Raw genomic sequence first — 22,923 nt, 5'->3', positions numbered from 1 at the left:
ATTCCAACTTATTTCCTGGAAATCCTGGCAGTGTCCATATGTTTATACCTCTCCCACCCCCCCCCCCTTCACATGCCTCCCCCCCTTCACATGCCTCCCCCCCTTCACATGCCTCCCCCCCCAAAGCCCTCTCCCTCCCACAGATCTCTCGATGTCTCCATGTCTCTCGGTCCCTGCTCTCAAATGTTGTTTTGTGTCCTTCCCCCTCTCTCCCCATCTTGTCTACCGCTCCCGATGTTATTTGTTTTATGTGTCTGTTTGTCTTTCTGTGTGATTAATGTTCGCTCTTTCACGAGCCTCGATCTTGTATACAAAAAAAAAAAAAAAAAAAAAAAAAAGCCATAAATAAATGCTATAGGGGGAGGCTCAAATAATTTGTTCAGATACAGAGTTTTTGTAAGCATTTGTTTATGTTTTTTTCACAATCACGCGGAATTCCGTCATCTCGCGATTCTTCAGCAAAGCAGCGTATAAGTAAGCCAAACTATTAAAAAAACAAAAAAACATATAAGGTCATTCGTAATGGAAAAATAAAACATATAAGCTGAGCTCCTCAGACGAAGGCCTTTATAATGAAACTAGTAAAAAAAAAAGCCATCAAATATGATGGATTGGAATGTCATTTTATTTGATGGTGCAACCTCAGCTTAGTGTCAGGTGTGCTTATATCTTCTTTCTTTATTTGACATCCTACGGATGGAAATGAATACTCGTTTTACTCTGCGTGCATTGAATATCACGTGCAGCGAATTTCACCTCCCTGAGTCTTGTATTTTTTTATTTTTTTTTTTAAACGCTTCAGTACACCGCCCCTGAGGCTCCGTCTGTAAACCACCGTCTACAATTCCAATAGATTCCAATAGAATAATTAGTCTTTTATGGGAAAAAAAAATTCGAATTTGTTTTATCCTCAAAAACAGAGTCATGAACACACATTCATGTTCAATGATTGGCCTTAAAAACCTACCTTTATGAAGGGGGACAGACATCTGTACAAACACACAAACTGACATTGTTTTATACTAGGGCATGCCCGTACTATATATATATCTAAAATTATATCCCCCCCCCTCTATTTACATGAAATGGTTTGGTCCAAAGCGAACGGCTTGCGAGTACGGTGACAATCCCCCCCCCCTCTATTTACATGAAATGGTTTGGTCCAAAGCGAACGGCTTGCGAGTACGGTGACAATCCCCCCCCCCCTCTATTTACATGAAATGGTTTGGTCCAAAGCGAACGGCTTGCGGAGTTTGGTAAAGAAATCGCCATAGCGTGCACAAACGCGCAGGAAAGCGAAAGAATCGCAAAGTAGTTTTAATTAGTTTTAAAACATAGTTTAACGCCAACATAGTTTGCCAACGTGAAATAAATGAATACGCTCTCAAATGTGCCGTCCGAGGCAGAGTCTGTTCGCCACGTTCGGCACACGTGATAGCTCGCTGCTCTCTGATTGGTTGAATCGTTTTTTGGACATAGCTCGCTAACTACTTGTCCGATTAATATGAAACCTTGAAAAGGCACATCCTCGGGTCCCCAGCAATATACCTGGCAAGTTTAAAGTATATCGGACCCGTGGTTGTCGAGAAACAGCGGTCACAGACATACAGACATACATACATACATACATACATACATACATACATACACACAGAGATTACTGGAATTATAGATAGACTAGGGCATTGCCCGTACTATATCTATATCTAAAATTATATCCCCCCCCCTCTATTTACATGAAATGGTTTGGTCCAAAGCGAACGGCTTGCGAGTGGTGACAATCCCCCCCCCTCTATTTACATGCAATGGTTCGGTCCAAAGCGAACGGCTTCCGGAGTTTGGTAAAGAAATCGCCATCGCGTACACAAACGCGCAGGAAAGCGAATGAATCGCAAATTCGTTTTTATTAGTTGTAAAACATAGTTTAACGCCAACATAGTTTGCAAACGTGAAATAAATGAATACGCTCTCAAATGTGCCATCCGAGGCAGAGTGTGCCCGCCACGTTCGGCACACGCGATCGTTCGCTGCTCTCTGATTGGTTGAATCGTTTTTTGGACATAGCTCGGTAAGTAATTGTCCGATTAATATGAAACCTTGAAAAGGCACATCCTCGGGTCCCCAGCAATATACCTGGCAAGTTAAAAGTATATCGGACCCGTGGTTGTCGAGAAACAGCGGTCACAGACAAACGTACAAACGTACAAACGTACAAACGTACAAACGTACAGACAGAGATTACTGGTAGATACGTAGTTTTATACGGGTTTTATGGATACGGGTTTATGGACCCTGGTTGTGTTTTTTTTTTTTTTTAATAGTCGGAAAAATAGAAAACACAACAAGCATATTGTCGTGCGACTCCCGGTTAACACCAGAAGGTCGCGGATAGGCCTAAATGGTTAATTGGAGGCAACAACCAAACACGGATTTACTATGTCGCACGGGAGGAAGAAGGAAAATGGAGGCTGCACAAGCGCTTAACTGTGACACTCCGATCCTGTAGAGACCATCAACTCAAGCGGGCACAGGTTTTGAATGGGAAAGGAAAATAATACAAGGGTTTATTACAAATAAGAATTGGGACAGAGAAACTCGACGATAAAATCAAATAATGCAACTAAATGGGGATCCCACATACCACATTGGGATCCTCAGAAACGAACAAAGGAGGATGAGTTATGAAAAGAATTGTCTCGTCGTGGTGTGTAAAATGGTGCGTGCGGCCTTATCTGGTCCTGTCGCCTTGTCTTGTCCGCCGTCCAACATGGCTCCGTTCGGCCCCGATGCGCCCACAAGGTCCCACACTCCAGCACCACAGCACTGAGCACCGCTCCAAGCACCACAAGGTCCTACAGCAGGAAAAGCACCGTGCGTCCAACGCAGGCTAGCGGCTCCAACGAGGTCGATCTTCCCACACAATCGGCCTGCCAAGTCCCAGTCAGCTCTCCCGAAGCAAACGTGCCAGAAGCCAGCGAACTCCACTCAGGCTATGACTCAACTCAACTCAACTCGGGCTGCGCAAGACGAAGCGCTGGATGTCCAAAAGGGCTAGCTGCGCAAACAAGAGCACGAACCACAGAAACGCAAGAGCCGCCAGAGACTGCCAGTCGCAAGAGGACCAGAGGACTGCAAAACCCAAGAGGCTCAAGAGAGACCAACTACCTCCCTCCCAACATGGCGTTCGGCCCTCCCTTAAATAACCTTGCTGGTGACGTCACGTCAGCCTTGGCGCACTAGCCAAATCAGCGCCCTCCACTGACTCGCCGGCTGGAGGTCCGCGCCTACCGCGCCGCCCCTGCATTCATTCCCTGCTCCGTGGTCATAGCACGTGGCACTCGAGGTGGTTAGGCCTGTCGGAGGTGTAATTGGCGGCGGCCATCATCGGCGGTGTCTTGGCTTGGTTTCCTTGCCTGTTCGTCTTTTACAGTCATGTCAGTGAAGGGAGTTATTTAGTGTTGCACTAGGGACCTATCTATGGTGTCTACAGGTGTGCATTGCCATAAGGGACAAATGTTTGGCTGACCAGGTTGGACACACAGGGGCGTTATCTTTTAATCCCTACGCTACTTAACACTCAAACATCCTGGTATGTTCACAGGTATACTCTTAACCGACAAAACGCCAACACATGAAACTTATTACAAGGTAGATTCCTTACCGCGACAGACGAAGCACGTTATCTATACAGATATATCTGGCTCTACATATCACTACCCCCACCGACATAACAATATTATACATTTTGATGGTGAAGTTGAAACAGGCAATTGAAAAGAAAATGTCAGTTATTTTAAAAACTTACCCGGAAACAAAACAGATAAAAGACAGCAAAAAACCGACTCACAGAAAAGAAGATGATACACCAACAGACGGCCTGGAGGCAAAAAAAAAAAATCATATCTTTGAACATTTCAAATGAACATTAATGAAGAATTCAACATTTACTGCCATTTTTGATTTTCAAAATGTGAAAAGTAGAAATTATGAAGTACTGCACCATTAAGAAGAATGAATAACAAAATTAATGCAAAGTGGATTATTGTTATTGTTGATCACCAGTTTGAAAAATGTTTCGTTCATTTCAATCACAGTACATGGAATCTTTAGTCACACCATCCAAAAATATTATTAAGATATCGGACCACGAGCGTGATATGCCAAGCTATCAACTTTCTGATCATTCCTAGATGAGGGTCACATTCGAAAAGTGGAAAGCACAATTTCAGTTATCTATTACCGGTACTTCATTTATATTAAAGTTGTAATAATACACATGTGTTGCCCAATGTTGTACCACCACACCCTTATGTTGCAATAACAGAGCACCTCCTCTCCCCCTCCCATACTCCTCCCTTGTTTCATAAAAGGTTCAAAGAACAGCTGGTGAGAGAACTTTGACGAACCTTTGAAGCTCATCCTCATCTCTGTACGGAAATTGAGATCAGAACGAGAAACTATACCCAGCAAAAGATTTTCACACTACCATCTGATCATGTGGGGCCGTAAAAATCCAGGTGACGCAGCAAGAGACAAACAAGGAGCTTGTGGACCCTCCTTCCAGGAGTCATTGTGGTCGCTATATCAGGAAAAGCTCCTGCCGCTAGAAGAAGCTAGTTCTTTCCATGCATTCCACGGACCCTCCCTGCGCCAAGCAGACTTTGGGTCCAAGTCACTTGTGCTGCTTCTCGGACCACCTGGAGCTGGAAAGACCTCGCTTCTACGTTATCTTTTGCAAGAGGACTATCCGGGTCTGCGGGTAGCGCCAGGTCATGGGACGGATGCGGTGACCATCGTGAGCCAAGGCCCCAGAGCCGTTATTCTACCAGGACACACGGTAGTGTTGGACCCGAGCCTCCCACTTGCTTCTCTTGGCTCGTTTGGGAGTGCATTTCTCAACAGGTACCCAGCAAGAAGAGGAAAAGAAAAGGAGCTTATGGAGAGAGAAATATTGAAGTATATGATAATGATGACAAATTAAATGAAAATGATTCAGGTTTCAGACAAGAAAATAAGATGATCATCAATTAGTTGAAAGTTTTCATCGTAGTAAATACATAAGTATCTATATATATATATACAGTCACGTGAAAAAGTAAGTACACCCCATGTAAAGTTTTGACTTTTTCAACATATTTCAACATACAGCTATTTGATCTTCATTTCAACAATATTGAAAGATAAAGGTGATATAATATAACAAATATCATGAAACATTTACATTTTGTAGTCCATTGTATAATTTAAATAAACATAAATGCAAATTTCACATGTGGAAAAAGTTAGTACACCCCTACATTTATCACTACTTCAAATACCTAAAATTAGAATCAGGTGCACCAGCTCACGTGCAAATGATTAGAATATCGTTAGAGAGGATCTTGGAGGAACCTGTCTTATTTAAACCTCTGACATTTAGTTTGGTTTGCTCTTTGTTGGTGAAGTGTGCGACGTCACCATGCCTCGATCAAAAGAGCTCTCTGAGGCCTTCAGAAAGAAGGTTATAGATGCCTACGAGTCTGGGAAGGGATTTAAAAAGATCTCCAAACAATTTGAAATCAATCATTCGACTGTCCGGAAGATCATCTACAAGTGGAGAAGATTCCAAACAACTGCCAACTTGTTCAGGCCAGGCTGCCCCAGCAAGTTCAGCAGGAGAGCAGACCGCAAGATGCTGAAAGAAGTCTCAAAGAACCCCAGAATGTCATCACGGGATCTACAGGTAGCTCTTGCCACTGTTGATGTCAAAGTGCACGAGTCTACCATTAGAAAGAGGCTGCACAAATTTGATCGAAATGGGAGGTGTGCCAGGAGGAAACCTTTGCTGTCCAGAAAGAACATCAGGGCAAGACTAAAGTTTGCCAATGAACACCCAGGCAAAGACCAGCACTTCTGGAACAATGTGCTCTGGACAGATGAGTCAAAGGTAGGGCTATTTGGCCACAGTACCAGAAGACATGTTTGGCAAAAACCAAAGACAGCATTTGACCACAAGAACCTGATACCAACTGTAAAGCATGGTGGTGGAAATATTATGGTTTGGGGCAGCTTTGCTGCATCAGGGCCTGGGCAGCTCACCATCATAGAATCCACTATGAATTCTTCATTGTACCAGAGGGTGCTTGAGGACAATGTGAGGCCATCTGTCAGAGAGTTGAAGCTCAACTGAAGGTGGACCTTCCAACATGACAATGACCCTAAACATACCAGTAAATCCACCAAGGAATGGATGAAAAGAAAAAAATGGAGGGTTCTGGAATGGCCAAGTCAAAGCCCGGATCTAAATCCTTTCGATATGTTGTGGGGGGATTTGAAACGAGCTGTGCATGCAAGAAACCCCTCAAACATCGCACAGCTGAAAGAATTCTGCATGGAGGAGTGGGCAAACATTTCTCCCAGTTGATGTCAGAGACTGGTAGACAGTTATAAGAAACGCCAACTTGAGGTTGTTTCTGCCAAAGGGGGAAATACCACCTATTAGAGCCAAGGGTGTACTTACTTTTTCACGTGACTGTATATACGTATATAAATACAGACATATATACATGTGCAGACATGTATATATATATATATATATATATATATATATATATATATATATATATATGTATATATATATATATGTATATATATATCTCAAGGAGGTTGGTGGCAGGATTTGCACTCTGGCCCTTGAAAAACACCTCATTCTATAACACACACAATGGTGTGTGTCGGGATGGCGTTGAGGTGTCATCCAAGGACGCAACGTGCTGATCCAGCGCATGCTCCCATACGACGACGACGACGACGACCCCACCTCAAATGGCTTACAAGAAACTCGCCAACCCTTCTCCCGATACTCTGCCTCCAGCTCACTGTACTTTCCTCTCTTCCTCTCGTGCACCTCCTCCATGTTCTCTTTCCAAGGCAATTCCCCTAAGATGACCTGTCTTGTTGCACCTTATGTAAAGCAATATAATTATGTGTGTGTATATATATATATATATATATATAAAGGTAAATTTAAGGCTGTATGACAATCTGCAGTAAAGAAACCCACATATGTTGCTGATCCAATGTCAAAAGTAATAACCACCTTTATCTATTAGGCTCAGACATTTAATAATTTATTTATATTATTATACCTATTGTTATCATTAATATACAATGCCCATGGCAGGTTGGTGTGTGCTCAGTTGCCATGTTCAGTGCTCAAGGACATCACGTTTGTGGATACACCTGGAATTGTGGCGGGAGATGGCCCAAATTCTCCACGAGGTACGTCATGCCATTCACTTTTCCATAACTGCTGGTATGAGGTTTGAGTCCTGCACGATTATATCAAACATCGGTAGTCGGTTACGGATATATTTTCCTCTAACTAGTCGTGATGTGTCGGCTGCACCACGAACACACCAGTTGTCTTCCTGATGAGGACATCAAGAGTCCAAAACAGTGCTGCCGATAAGTGGTATTAATTTGAACTTGTGAAAATGCACCTGGCCAATGCACACTACCCCTTTTAAGTAGTGGTCCTTGGCGATGGAGATCACAAAAAAAAACAAAAAAAAAACACTGGCAATCACAATCTTGGCAATGGAGATCACAAGATGATCGATATCTGCATCAGACACATGGTTCTGCCTCACTCACTTGCCGTTTAGACCCATGCTCTTTGACAAACACAAAGATTGGACAAAGATAAACTTGGAGGATGTGGATGAATTTTCTAAACTCTTGGGTTTTCATTTTCATGTCTTGTCAACCACAATGTTTATCGGACGTGAGAGGAGGTGGAAATTGGTGGGAGTTGTGCTCTCTTGACACCTGGGTACTAAATGCTGCATCTTGCAAATTTCATTAACACCACTCCTCAACACTGCGAGGTGCTTCACTGCAGGATTCAAACTACGAGTGCAAATCTCGACTCGTGTGACAAAATTCCTTCAGTGGACTCTGAAACAAGAGAAAATGAAAAACAAGAGCAACAAAACAATCAGTACGAAGTAAGTTCTTTCTTCATAAGGTTATGGAGAAGAGAAAAGAGGAGGGCAACATGCGTCATGTGTTGTATGTCTATATATATATATATATCTCTCGGCCAAATCGGCCTTCTTCATTACTGAAATGGCTACTAAAAAAAAGCTTGTGTGTCTTTGGCCGAAAGCTTGTCGAAAATAAAATATCGTCTTGAAGCTACGTCCGTAACTTATTTAATTTATTCTGATTATTTATTTAATACAAATGTGGCCCTCTGCTGGTATTGTGGAGTTTCTGCTATTTCTCACAGTTATATATATATATATATATATATATATATATATATATATATATATATATATATATATATATATATATATATATATATATATATATATATATATATATATATATATATATATACAGTATATATATATATATATATATACAGTATATATATATATATATATATACAGTATATATATATATACAGTATATATATATATATATATATATATATATATATATATATATATATATATATATATATATATATATATATATATATATATATATATACAGTATACAAATGGCAGCAGATAACCCGGTTCTACTGGGCTGTTCCAAATGAATTAGTTCCCATTGGAGTGTGGAATATTTAGGGAGCTTGACAGGAATGTCCTTTGACGGCATAATGGCAGGGACCTGTGGAAATTGGGCGTAATGTAAAATGTGACTTGAAGTCCTCAGTACCCCTTTCTTCTTCAAGCCCCGCTCCCAAACTCCAAGTCCTCGACCTTCCCCTCCCAACCTGAAGGCTTCAATCCCGCTCCTGCCCTCCACACTCCAAGCCTTGAAACCCCCTCCCCACCACAACACCTAAACTCCTCCACAACATCCATCCTCTCACCTCAGCAAAAGCCCCCACCCTCCTCTGTCTATCTTTGCTCACTCTATCCCCCAACATCCATCCTCTCACCTCAGCAAAAGCCCCCCACCCTCCTCTGTCTATCTTTGCTCACTCTATCCCCTTCTCCTCCCTTCATAAAAGCAAAAGCGCCTTCTTACATCAGTCACACATTCTTACATCAGATATATAGATACACAGACAATAAGGGCATTCTTACAACACACAGACTGTCAGACAGACAGACAGGTAGATACATAAGATAGACAAACATACAAACGGACACATAGATAGACAGACATTTTTTATTTTTATTTTTTTGTATACAGTCGAGGCTCGTGAAAGAGCTAACATTTATCAAACAAACAAATCAAACAAACAAATAAACAAAGTATATAAAAAGGGGAGCGGTCGACAAGATGGGGAGAGAAGGGGAGGAAGCGCACAAACACAACATTTGAGGACAGGGACATCGGGAGATGTGTGGGAGGCAGAGGGCCTCTAGGAGGGAGAGGGACATAAAGATAGACAGACAAATACACACAGACACATAGATAGACAGACATACAGATAGATCGACAGATACACACAGAGATAGATATAATAGACAGAGACACATAGATAGATGGATATATGTAGATAGACAAACACAGATAGACAGATAGGTAGACAGTCACACACAGATAGATAGATGCACACAAACACCGATAGATTGATAGATAGATAGACAGACACCAAGCAATATGTAGACAGACAAACATGCATCGATAGTCAGACAGACACAGCGATACATAGGGAGACACACAGATAGATAGACACATAGATAGATAGACAGGCACACACGCTGATGACATGTACATGAAAAGACACTGGAAGCGTTAGTAAGGAGTCTGAGGTTTCGTTTGTAAGGGAATTCGTTCCCGACACAAGTACACCTCACATGTTCATAAGCAACAATAAGGAGTCCCAGGTTCCACTTTTTGAGGGAAAATCATTTCAAATCGAGTGTGGCATCTTTATGGACTTTGTTATGAATATCCTTTGATAGCACAATAGCAACTCACTGTTAAGACTGCAGAGGTTTCTCGATGAAGTAACTCGACAGAAAGGTAATTATATGTTGACAGAATTGACAGGAGTGTTTTTCTTCTTCCAGGACGGTAGCGAACCAGCCACACTGAGATTATACACCACCCGTGAAACTTTGTGCTTCCACTCACACAAGGAATTGTCAGAGCATTCTTTTGTTTTGTATGCCTCACATATTAATGAAAATATAGTGGAAGCATTAGTAATGGAGACCTAGTTTCCATTTGCAAGCTAACTAGTTGATAAGTGAAATCAAAATCGTTTTTTTTTTTTTCTTCAATATTTTTCTTTAAAAGCATAATAGTCATTAACTGTTAAGATTTCTCAGTAACGTAAATCGATGAAAATGTAACGATACATTGACAGAATTGACTAAGTTGGTTGAGGTTGTTCCTTTTGGCAGAAAAGTTTTCTTTTAACTTATTGTACGTGTCCGAACCAACGACTCTGAGTATATACACCACATGCGCAAGAAATGTGCAAATAACTTGGCATTGCATAAATATTTATATTTGTAAACCTGCCCCTCCCCAACCCCCCTGCACTGTATGGACCCAAGAGCTTTTAAATGATGTATCATTCAGTATTGTATGTGCTGTGGTTATGATCTTTACCCCGATCAGACGAAATCAGGCAACTTGCATTTATATATACTAACGTGGATCAGCTCGCTACGCTCGCCTCACCTCATGTCGCTGCAAAGGCTTGTTCTAACTGAGGATAATGACCTGACTGAACTTGAGTTGCTGTGTTGTCATGACCAATCCTAATACGAATATTTCTTTTGTACAAATGTATTTGTAATATTGGTGATATTATTTATTTGTAATCTAAAAAGGTCCAAGTGGTCTAAAGACCTAAATGGTCAAGGGTCAAAGCTGGTGCAATGGGTCTAAAGGGTCTTTCGGGTCTTGTGAGTCCTCTGGTTCTTTTGGGTCTTCTATGCCTTTTGGATCTTCGGGGTCTTTTGGGTCTTCAGTGGTCTTCTGCATATTTTGGGTCTTTGGGGTATTTTGGGTCCTTGTGGTCTTAAGGGTCTTGCGGGACTTAACGGGAAAGGAATGGGAAGGGGAGAGATATACTGCATATACATCTCTGGGAGGTGGGGAGGATGGGGGGGGGGGGGGGGGGGGCAAAGTATCCGAAGTTTTTTTTTTTGTTTTTTTGTATACTGCAACGAGGCTCGTGAAAGAAATCTGTGTGGGGATCTTTGTATCCGAAATCTGTGTGACTTTGTATCCTTTTATAAAGTGACTTTTATAAAGAAATCTTTGTATCCGAAGTCTGTGTGGGGACGTCCAAATTTAGGATTTAGTTTTTATCGTCGCGTTTCCTTGTCCAAATAGTTCTTGTAAAATGTAAATAAACCTTTTTATTATTTTCCCTTTCTATTCGAAATCCGTGTTCGGTTGGAATTATTTCCCTCAGGTTGAAGACGCGCGCGGGACCGTCAGGTAAATCTCGCCATTTCTTCCTCTTTCCTTCTTCCTCCCGCGCGTGTATTGCAAGTCCGCCATTGAATGTCACCTCATTAAGCCCGTTTTGGCCATCCGCGATTCCCGGTCTTAACCGAGGGGCAATCACGCGACAATACATACATATATATATATATATATATATATATATATATATATATATATATATATACTAGCAGAGGTACCCGGCCTTTGCACGGGAGTGGGAGGAGGAGGGGAGGGGGAAGAGGAGGGGAGGGAGGGGAACGGGGGGGGAGGGGGTGGGGGAGAGGGGAAGCGGGGAGGAGGAGGGGGAGGGGGAAGAGGAGGGGAGGGGAATGGGGGGGGGAGGGGGAAGGGTGGGAGAGGGGGGAGGTGGGAAGGGGTGGAGGGAAGGGTGCGGGGGGGGTGCCCCAGGGGAAGAAGGGCCCCTCCCCTCCCCCCTCCCCCCCTTTCCCCTCCCCCTCCCCTTCCCCTCCCCACCTCCCCTACCCCCTCCCCCTTCCCCCTCCCCCCCCTCCCCCTCCCCCTCCCCCCTCCCATCCCCTTCCCCCTCGTTCCCCTCCCCTTCTCTTCCCCCTCCCCTCCTCCTCCCCCCTTCACACCAGGGGGGTTGACTCAGCCTGTCATCCCACCGAGGTCGGAAGTCGGAACTCATTGTCGTCAAATAAATGTAGCCTGTATGTTTCACTCTTTGTCACATGCCGTTGGTCCCATGTCAATCGGATGAAGTTGAAAAATTAACGTTACGAAGGTTCTCTGGGACGTACTGATTCCGAATAATGAAGTTGAAAAATTAACGTTCCGAAATACGCTAATTACGCTAACAGAAGCGCTGGAGGGAGCACTGCGCTCCCTCCCTTAGATTCCCTCCCTCTTCTGCTAGCGCTAATTACGCGTAACACACTAATTTTAAAACCCGAAGTTTTTTTAATTTTAAGGTGTGCTGTAGTCAGAAGCGCTAGAAGCGCTGCGCTCCCTCCCTTCGAATCCCTCTCTCTTCTGCTAGCGCTAATTACGCGTAACACACTAATTTTAAAACCCGAAGTTTTTTTAATTTTAAGGTGTGCTGTAGTCAGAAGCGCTAGAAGCGCTGCGCTCCCTCCCTTCGAATCCCTCTCTCTTCTGCTAGTGCTAATTATGCGTAATACGCTAATTTTAAAACCCGAAATTTTTTAAATTTTTATGTCTCCGTGACATTCCTGGGACCATCCCGAGTCGAACAGTACTTTCCGCTCGCAAATCCGTCCACGGGTTCTCGAGATCTTAGAGATCACACATAGATCAGGATACAGACACAGAGGCCAACTCTACTTTATATATACTAGGGCATTGCCCGTACTATATCTATATCTAAAATTATATCCCCCCCCTCTATTTACATGAAATGGTTTGGTCCAAAGCGAACGGCTTCCGGAGTTTGGTAAAGCAATCGCCATCGCGTGCACAAACGCGCAGGAAAGCGAATGAATCGCAAATTCGTTTTTATTAGTTTTAAAACTTTATTAAAACATAGTTTAACGGCAACATAGTTTTCCAACGTGAAATAAATGAATACGCTGTCAAATGTGCCATCCGAGGCAGAGTGTGTCCGCCACGTTCGGCACACGCGATCGTTCGCTGCTCTCTGATTGGTTGAATCGTTTTTTGGACATAGCTCGGTAAGTAATTGTCCGATTAATATGAAACCTTGAAAAGGCACATCCTCGGGTCCCCAGCAATATACCTGGCAAGTTAAAAGTATATCGGACCCGTGGTTGTCGAGAAACAGCGGTCACAGACAAACAGACGTACAGACGTACAAACGTACAAACGTACAGACAGAGATTACTGGAATTATAGATAGATAGATATATATATATACATATATATATATATATTTATTTACCGTGGGACCCTACTATTCGCTGGGGGGATATGTTCCTGAAAAATCCCGCGAATTGCAAAACCGTGAATAGGGGGACATTGTTTCAATGGAAAAGGGGGGGGGGGGGTAGGCTCCCGAGTCGCAAAAATCCGTGAATAGAGAGGAACAAACCGCGAATGGCAAGGCAAAATCTGAAAATGGTGAGGCAAATCCCGAGAATGTCGACGATAATCCGCGAAGGTCAATGAAAGTCCTGGAAATGCTGAGCCAACACCCGCGAAGGTCGATGAAAATCCGAGAAAGGTCGATGAAAATTCGCGAAGGTCGATGAAAATCCACGGATGTCGATGAAAATCCGCGGAGGTCGATGAAAATCCGCGGAGGTCGATGAAGATCCCGTGAATGTATGCCGCGGCATTGTTTCAATGGGGAAAAGGGAGATACGTCATAGGTTCCTGGCAGTTCTTGCTTCATAAAGGAAATTTTTAAAGTTTAAAATGTTTTCGACCGCAAATGCACATGATTACAGTTTCACAAAAATGCTTACAAATTTTAAAAAACGACAACACCAGGTACCATTTCCAATTTATTGAAGGAATGTGCTTGCAGTTCATTAAAAGTGCTAAACCAGCTTAACCATACCGCACTGTGAAAGTTAAAAAAACAACACCATTATGTACCGTTTACATTTTTTATTTTACAAACACACAACTTTCAAATGATGATGATGATGATGAATTAAAATCCCATGAATTCCTCGAACTTTGAGCGTGACCCAAATGATGGTGCAGCAAAATCGTGCATAAAAGGAGAGCCAGGAGAGGTAGGAGAAGGTGAGAACGCTGGTGAGTATGCTGGTGAGGACGCTGAGAGGGCGGCAGGAGAGGGTGTTAATGGTCTTGAGGTGTTGGGAGCAGGGCTGAAGAGCTGGCTTGTTTTCGTAGCTGGCGGAACATCCCGCGAAGCTCTTCATTGTAGTCCGGCTAAAATTTGCGGCAGCGAAAGCCATGAAAACGCAAATCACAGCAGTGAATGTGTAAGCAGGTCATGCTCGCGGCTCGTAGATGGTTTTTTGCGTACGTACGTCCAGCTGCTTTACACATGGCTGGTGAAAGATGGGGGGTTTTTTTTGTATGCAGGACCGAGGCTCGTAAAAGAGCTAACATTTATCACACAAAAAATCAAAACAGACACACAAAGTATATAATAAGGGGAGCGGGGTAAGGGGTTTTATAAATGTGTCAAGCTAGCAGCCGCAGAAGCAAGTCATGCTCGCGGCTCAAAGATGTGTTTTTGCGTATGTATGTCCAGTTGCTTGGTGAGGATGCTGATATGCTTGGTGAGGACGTGCTTGGTTAGGACGCCAGATACATGGCTGGTGAAAGATGGGTTTTATAAATGTGTCAAGCTAACGTTCGTGAATTTTTTTTGGCGCCCCTGAAAAACCTGCCAATTCACGGAACACGGCCTCGAATAGGGTGGGAGGGGGGGACCCGCGATTTTGCGGAACACGGCCGCGAATAGGGGGGGGAACAACCGCGATTTTGCGGGACACGCGGATAGGGAAGTAAAACCGCGATTTTGCGGAACACGGCCATGAATCGAAAAAAACGGCGATTTTGCGGAACATGGCCGCGAATAGAAAAAACCCGCGAATTCGTGGAACACGGCCACGAATAGGGGGAAAAAACCCCCACGATTTTGCGGAAAACTGCCGCGAATAGAAAAAACCCGCAAATTTGCGGGACATGGCCGTGAATAGGGGGGTGGGGGGAAACGATTTTGCGGAACATGGCCGCGAATAGGGGAAAAAAACCCGTGATTTTGTGGAACACAACCGCAAATAGGGGGAAAAAACCGATTTTGCAGAACATGGCTGCGAATAGAGACAACCCGCAAATTTAAGGAGCATGGCCATGAATAGGGGGGGGGGGGGGGGGGACCGCGATTTTACGTCCACAGCCGCAAATAGGGGAAAAAACCCCGCGATTTTGCGGAACACAGCCACGAATAGAAAAACCCGCGAGTTCGCAGACAACAGCCGCGAATAGGGGGAAAAACCGCGATTTTGCGGAACACAGCTGCAAATAGGGGAAAAAACCCTGCGATTTTGCGGAACACAGCCGCGAATAGAAAAAACCGGCAAATTTGCAGGACACTTTTCCACGAATAGAGAGACATGTCACATTTTATCAACCTCGTAAATGTACATTGTACATGCATATAATATCGTATATGTATATGTATATACACTCATATATATGTAAGGCCCGCTTGGAGTTTGCAAAAAAGCACCTAAAGGACTCTCAGGCTGTGAGAAACAAGATTCTGTGGCCTTTCCTGTGTCTTTCACTGAAGAGAGGCTTCCGTCTGGCCACTCTGCCATAAAGCCCAGATCGGTGGAGTGTTGCAGTGATGGTTGTCCTTCTGGAAGTTTCTCCCATCTCTACACAGGATCTCTGGAGCTCAGCCAGAGTGACCATCGGGTTCTTGGTCACCTCTCTTACCAAGGCCCTTCTCCCCCGATTGCTCAGTTTGGCCGGGCGGCCAGCTCTAGGAAGAGTCCTGGTTGTTCCAAACTTTTTCCATTTAAGAATTATGGAGGCCACTGTGCTCTTGGGAACCTTCAATGCAGCAGAGATTTTTTTTGTAGGCTTCCCCAGATCTGTGCCTCGACACAATCCTGTGTCAGAGCTCTGCAGGCAGTTCCTTCAACCTCATGGCTTGGTTTTTGCTCTGATATGCATTGTCAGCTGTGAGACCTTATATAGACAGGTGTGTGCCTTTCCAAATCATGTCCAATCAATTGAATTTACCACAGGTGGACTCCAATCAAGGTGAGGAAACATCTCAAAGATGATTAAGAGAAATGGGAGGCACCAGAGCTAAATTTCAATTGTCATAGCAAAGGGTATGAATACTTATGTCAATGTGATATTTCAGTTTTTCTGTTTTAAAAATTGCAAAACTTTCTAAAATCCTGTTTTCTCTTTGTCATTATGAGGTATTGAGTGTAGATTGATAAGGGAAAAATGAATTTAAACGATTTCAGCAAAAGGCTGCAACATAACAAAATGTGAAAAAGTGAAGGGGTCTGAATACTTTCTGAATGCACTGTATATATCGTATATGTATATATATATCGGCTTTACAATGAAGTCTCCTGCTGTGTTGAAGCAGATTAAACATTCAGAAGCGATTAAACTTTCCTCCCTCACCCCCACCATTCCTCCCTTTATTAGTCACATAAATAATCTCCCTTTGTAATCTGTCGATGTGTTACTTTTCTAAATCATTCAGCAGTTCCATAAATCATAAAATTAAAAGCAACTTTTTGTCCATTATTTTACACTTCCGTGCCATTCCATTATTGACGATGTTGTATATGGTCATTACCATTCCATGGTTATTTCAAAAACAAACAAAACGCTCTGGTGCGAGATAACCATCACAATTCAACTCAAAAACCACGATGGGTCGAAATTAAACCCCATCATAATCAAATCGGTACATTAAGAGGTTGCCACAATTGGTATCTATTGTATGCGGTTATGGGCTAGTTGCCGTGTCCCACCGTTGTGTCCATGATGGTGTCATGCCATGTCCATACTGTGTTGTGCTATGTCCGTGTCATGTCGATATCCCACCCCTGTGAAGGGAGGACAGAGGGGTGTTAGCGAGGTGAGATCGGTCGCCAGCCTTGCCCTACACCCATTGGTGTATCATGAAACCATCTCAGTTTGTATTACTACAACCACCAAGTACGCATCGACCTGGCATGTTTGTAGAAATTTGAAAATTATTCGCCATTGCAGTTAAATCAACAACAACAACAACAACAGGCATTTTAAGGCCATTTTCCCTGCTAGAGCGTCCCCATGACAATCTTCTCCATTTTGCCCTATTTTCTGCATCTCTCCTTGTTAACCCCCTTGCCCGCATTTCTTCCTCCACGATCTTTAGCCAAGTCTTTCTCGGTCTTCCCCGTCCTCTACTTCCTTCTACATTCATTTCCATCACTCTTCTCAACCAGTCACTTTCATCCTTCCTCAGCACATGACCAAACCATCTCAACCTGTTCCTCTTCACAGCATCAATCACAGGCTCTATTCCCATCATCTTTCGCAATTCATCATTTGTCTTCCTCTCTCTCAACGATACTCCGTACATCCGTCGAAACATTCGCATTTCCACCCTTTCCAGCCTTCGTTGCTGCTCTACGTTCATTACCCATGTCTCGCTCCCATAAATCATAACACTTCTCACACATGCAGCATACACCTTTCCCTTCAGCTTCAACGACACTCCCCTCCTCATCAGCACGCCACTCAGTTCCCGAAACTTCTTCCATGCACATCTCACTCCAGCAACCGTTGCCGAGTCTGATCCACCTTCTCCATTCAACATGTCTCCGAGGTAACAAAATGTTTTCACACCTTCCAGCTTCACGCCGTGTCCAAGATCCAACTCAACATTTCCTCCATCTGCAGCTCCCTCTGTGCACACCTTACATTTGAATGTAGCTGCCACACTGGTTAATGACCCTCTCAGACCACTACATTTTTGATGAACCCACTCAGCGCACTTTGTACATTGAATGGAGTTCACTCCGACACCCTTCCTGCACACAGCACCTGGCCACTTCCCAGTTCTTTCCACCTCACCACATGCTTTACCACTTGCATTTACCACACATTTACCACTTTACACATTTCAGTTAAATCGTACCGCGAATTTTCGCGGTCAACATCCTGGTGTATTGACAAACTTTCCCAATGATTGATTGAATGGATGCTAAATTTGCCTTTTCCCCACTGCCATGACTCGCCAGACTTTACTTTGGGAGAATGTAGGTGAGTTAGGGAATTGGTATGGGTGACGGGCAAGAGATATACCATGCGGGCCAGCACGTGGACCAATTGGAAGGAGTTAAATTGTAGTTCTGTGATGTTGATCCTTTATTTCAATACACATCATTTGGGTTGTGTCTAGTCTAGTGAGCAGACCATGACAGGTGAGGAAACCAACTACTATGTATGCCAGATGTAGGTCAAATGAATGGCAGCCAGTGAAGGAGTTTTGTGTGTATGTTAGGTTTGTGGGTGGGGAGGTTTTGCATGTCTGCAGGTGGATCAGGTTCTTGAGGAGAGTGAGGAATGGTGGAGTTCTGACATGTCTCGCCCCCATTAGCTGAGCATGAGACTAGGAGTGAAATCCACCAGGAGTAGGGATAGGATTTGCCGGCCAAGGGGAAGAGGACCACTGGCGACCATGGAAACCCAGGGAAGGCCAATGAGAGACCCACTTCCAGCCGCCCAGTTAGATGAGCACAACTCATATTCCCGGACTGGTATATGTTCCTAACCCAAACAACCTCCTTCACAATTAAGCGTAACAGAGTGTGGTACATCATAATCAGAATACCTTCGGCAGCACCAACACTCTGTAACGGAGTATGGTACATCAGAATCAGAATCAGAATAGCTTCGGCAGCACCAACGCTCTGTAACAGAGTATGGTACATCAGAATCAGAATAGCTTTGGCAGCACCAAACACTGTAACAGAGTGTGGTACATCAAAATCAGAATCAGAATAGCTTCGGCAGCACCAACGCTCTGTAACAGAGTATGGTACATCAGAATTAGAATCAGAATAGCTTCGGCAGCACCAACACTTTGTAACAGAGTATGGTACATCAGAATCAGAATCAGAATAGCTTCGGCAGCACCAAACACTGTAACAGAGTATGGTACATCAGAATCAGAATCAGAATAGCTTCGGCAGCACCAACACTCTGTAACAGAGTATGGTACATCAGAATCAGAATCAGAATAGCTTCGGCAGCACCAACACTTTGTAACAGAGTATGGTACATCAGAATCAGAATCAGAATAGCTTCGGCAGCACCAACACTTTGTAACAGAGTATGGTACATCAGAATCAGAATCAGAATAGCTTCGGCAGCACCAACACTCTGTAACAGAGTATGGTACATCAGAATAGCTTCGGCACCACCAACACTCTGTAACAGAGTATGGTACATCATAATCAGAATAGCTTCGGCAGCACCAAACACTAACAGAGTATGGTACATCATAATCAGAATCAGAACTGCTTCGTGAACACCAACACTCTGTAACAGAGTATGGTACATCAGAATCAGAACTGCTTCGGCAGCACCAACAGTCTGTAACAGAGTATGGTACATCAGAATCAGAACTGCTTTGGCAGCACCAACACTCTGCAACAGAGTATGGTACATCAGAATCAGAACTGCTTTGGCAGCACCAACACTCTGTAACAGAGTGTGGTACATCAGAAACGGAACTGCTTCGGCAGCACCAAACACTGTAACAGAGTATGGTACATCATAATCAGAATCGGAACTGCTTCGGGAACACCAACACTCTGTAACAGAGTGTGGTACATCAGAAACGGAACTGCTTCGGCAGCACCAAATACTGTAACAGAGTATGGTACATCATATTTTAGCTCTTTCACGAGCCTCGATTCAGTATACAAAAAAAAAAAAAAAAATCAGAATCAGAACTACTTCGGGAACACCAACACTCTGTATAGGGCATAGTGGATGATGATGATGATGATGATGATGATGATGACGATGACGATGACGATGACAATGATGATGATGATGATGATGATGATGATGATGATGATGATGATGATGAACAAAATGTCGAATCTGATAACAAAACAACACAATGTAGTTGTGGCTGTGGATGCAGCACACAATGTTCTCCGCTTTTTCAAAGGCATTCCCGATGAAGACTTTCATGCAGACAAAGACATGAGTGAATGAATGTATATTATATAATCATGTAATCCACAAATAAGGCTCAGGTTCGGGAACACAGGATGAAGTTGTTAAGCATCGTGCCTTGATTTGGACCTCAATACAACCCCATGCACTCCTACTTTATTTCATTGTTCCTATTCTTTCCATCTTAGGGTATGATCTCCTTGAAGTGCTCCTCAGCCTAGCATCGAGGGCCGATCGCATTTTATTAATGGTGGACGCACAACGCCTGGACTTTTCTGCCGAGCTGTCGACGGTGCTGCGCTCACTCCGCCGGCACCACCGAGCCAAACTCCGTGTCCTCCTGAACAAGTCGGATCTTCTGAGCGCGCACGAACTCCTGCGAGCTTACGGCGCCCTCACCTGGTGCTTGGGGCGTGCCGTGGGCCCCGCGGTGGTCGAGTCGCCACGCATTCACGTGGGCTCCTTCTGGGGGGAGCCCCTTCGCTCAGCCGAACAGCGGAACCTCTTGGAGACGGACGAGCGGGTGCTGCTCCGTGATCTGCGAGTGTTGCCCCGGGGTGCTTGCCTGCGACGCCTCGCCGAACTTGGGCGTAGGGCAAGGCTGGTTCGAGTACGTGAGTGTTACCTGTATGTCTGCTCCTGATAAATCATCATCATCATACTAAAATACGACATTTGTGTCTGTCTGATGAATTTTTGACGCCAATAGGCCTACATTCTGTCGTTACTTATCCAATCTCAACCAAACTTGACACGATCACCAAGGGTTATATTACATAATGAAGGTTGTAGCGCATTCATTTGCCCCCCACCCAAAGGGGGTTTTCTCCCCCGAGCGGGTTTCCCCGCCATTGCCGTCAATGGGTTGCGTGTTGAGGTGTATAGCCATATTAAGTTAGCTTTATCGTGGCGTTTTTCCAAGGCCGCTTCGATTAACAAAACTAACGATAAGAGCGTAATAATAATGTTATTACAAAACAATATTAATACCAATAATATCCCACCTCCCCAAGGGGTTTTCCGGCGAGTCAACGTATACTAGTACCCGACTGCAAAGCCGCAATGAGCCGGCGAAGCCAAAGCCTCTTGCCACTATTTTACCCATCACTATGGCATCAGTAGGTTAGGTAGTTGGTAGTAGGTAGGTGTAGTAGGTACCGTACAAGGTTCAAAATGACACCATTTGCATTCTGGATGAGATTAAAATTTATAAAATTTCCTTCTTGATTAATTCGGTGAATGCCGTCTCAATTTCGGATATTTCCGGCCGTGAAAAACTATCCCCTACGGCTGCGAGATTTCTAAAAAATAATTCTTCGTCAATTTTAGAATATTTGACACCGTTTTCAGTCTCCGAAACACCGTAATAAGCTTTTTTGAAATATCTTTTCAAATGCTCGAATCTCATTGGTTCCGGTGTTTGGTGACGATTTTCGTTGAAGATAACCAGGGCCCGTGCGGGCCCGAGGAATGAGGTTGGTCTTAAAGTATTTTAATTACAAATTAGAGGTGCATAAGATTGTGAATCAAACAAAGACGGGTGAAACAAACTCCTGTTGAACTTTTTCGCAATTTCTTTATGCAAACTTCCGTATCCGCAAGATGGCGGCCTCCATGGAGCGATTTGGTGCGTCAAAGCTTCGAAATTCTCAAGGGATCCAGAAAAATCTGGCTTTTCAACATAATACGTACGCGTTCATTCACAACACCGGCTTCGCCAGCTATAAATAGCTTATCATGGCGTTTTCGTGGGAGCAATGGCCTCTACGAGAAGTAATGAACATTAATGAACATTATGAAACACAAACACGTATGATTAGCTTTTTAAACAGTCGTTATTGCTGTTTATAACACTAAATGAAGAAATTTGGAGGAATCCCGACATCTGTGAGGTACATTTTACTTACAGAACTGAGCAAAGATCTACTGTACTCTAGGTACCCCATAAATGTTGGGTTAATTCCATGACCCTTCCTGGCGCTAAAGTGGCGTTTTTCGTCGTGAACTTTTGAAACTCGCTCCTTCTGTTTAACACGAAATTGAAAGGGAGAAGCTCGGGTTGTGCTCATTTACCAAGCAGCTAGCTAGCGCTTGCCAAGCCAGCCGTTCCTTAACGGTTTTGAATGGAGTGCTTGCTCGAATGCTTAAATCACTCGGCGATCTCTCCACAATAAACTTGGTAAATGAACACACACCCAAAGTTCTTGAGACCAGACCACAGATCGACTGTAATCTATATACCCCAAAGAGGAATGACCCTCCCTGCCCCTCCCATAGTTAGCGGGTATACTAGTTTAACAAACAAAGCTTTCGAGGCTTGTATCGTTTTCTTGTTTTTGGTGCTTTGAAATGTCTTCGTTCATATTCTCAACTTGTTGAAGACGAACAGCACATTTGTGTGTTCGCTGTACAGACAAACACAGGGGTGACGTCATGCTTGTAGTTGTTTGGCAGGTCCCACCTTCATTTTTAATGGATAATGACACCCTTCCATGCACTTTTCATCGGTTAGGTGTAACTCGGTTAGGGTTAGGGGGGGGGGGGGGTTATTTTTTTTTGTATACAAGATCGAGGCTCGTGAAAGAGTTAACATTAATCACACAAAAAATCAAACAGACACATAAAACATATCATAAGGGGAGCGGTAGACAAGATGGGGAGAGATGGGAAGCACACAAACACAACATTTGAGAGCAGGGACATAGGGAGATCTGTGGGAGGGAGAGGGCTTGGGGAGAGGTGGGAGGAGGGTTATGGTTAGGGTTAGGGTTGTTAGGGTTAGGGTTAGTTGTTTGGCATCCACCATGCACATACAATTAATGTTGCACTTCAGGACCATAACATCACTCGCATGGACTGCCT

The 22,923-nt window shown here is 43.8% G+C and overlaps 1 protein-coding gene across 1 annotated transcript in view; it reads left to right on the top strand.

Moving 5' to 3' along the window:
- The first annotated feature begins 4,396 nt into the window (after nucleotides 1-4,396).
- The window catches only part of LOC137428370 (EH domain-containing protein 1-like), a 40,620-nt gene continuing 22,093 nt past the window's right edge, over nucleotides 4,397-22,923 (top strand). Inside the window, exons 1-3 of the mRNA XM_078777422.1 lie at nucleotides 4,397-4,902; nucleotides 7,163-7,260; nucleotides 20,250-20,671. Of these exons, the coding sequence (XP_078633548.1) occupies nucleotides 4,496-4,902; nucleotides 7,163-7,260; nucleotides 20,250-20,671 (927 nt within the window). The 5' untranslated portion in view covers nucleotides 4,397-4,495. The remainder of the gene's footprint in view (nucleotides 4,903-7,162; nucleotides 7,261-20,249; nucleotides 20,672-22,923) is intronic.

This window comes from Myxine glutinosa, chromosome 5 (assembly GCF_964187855.1).
Source record: "Myxine glutinosa chromosome 5, kmMyxGlut1.1, whole genome shotgun sequence".
NCBI classification, from domain to species: Eukaryota; Metazoa; Chordata; class Myxini; order Myxiniformes; family Myxinidae; genus Myxine; species Myxine glutinosa.
The sequence above is the reverse complement of the archived record's forward strand: the minus strand, read 5'-3'. Positions and strand labels throughout refer to the sequence as shown.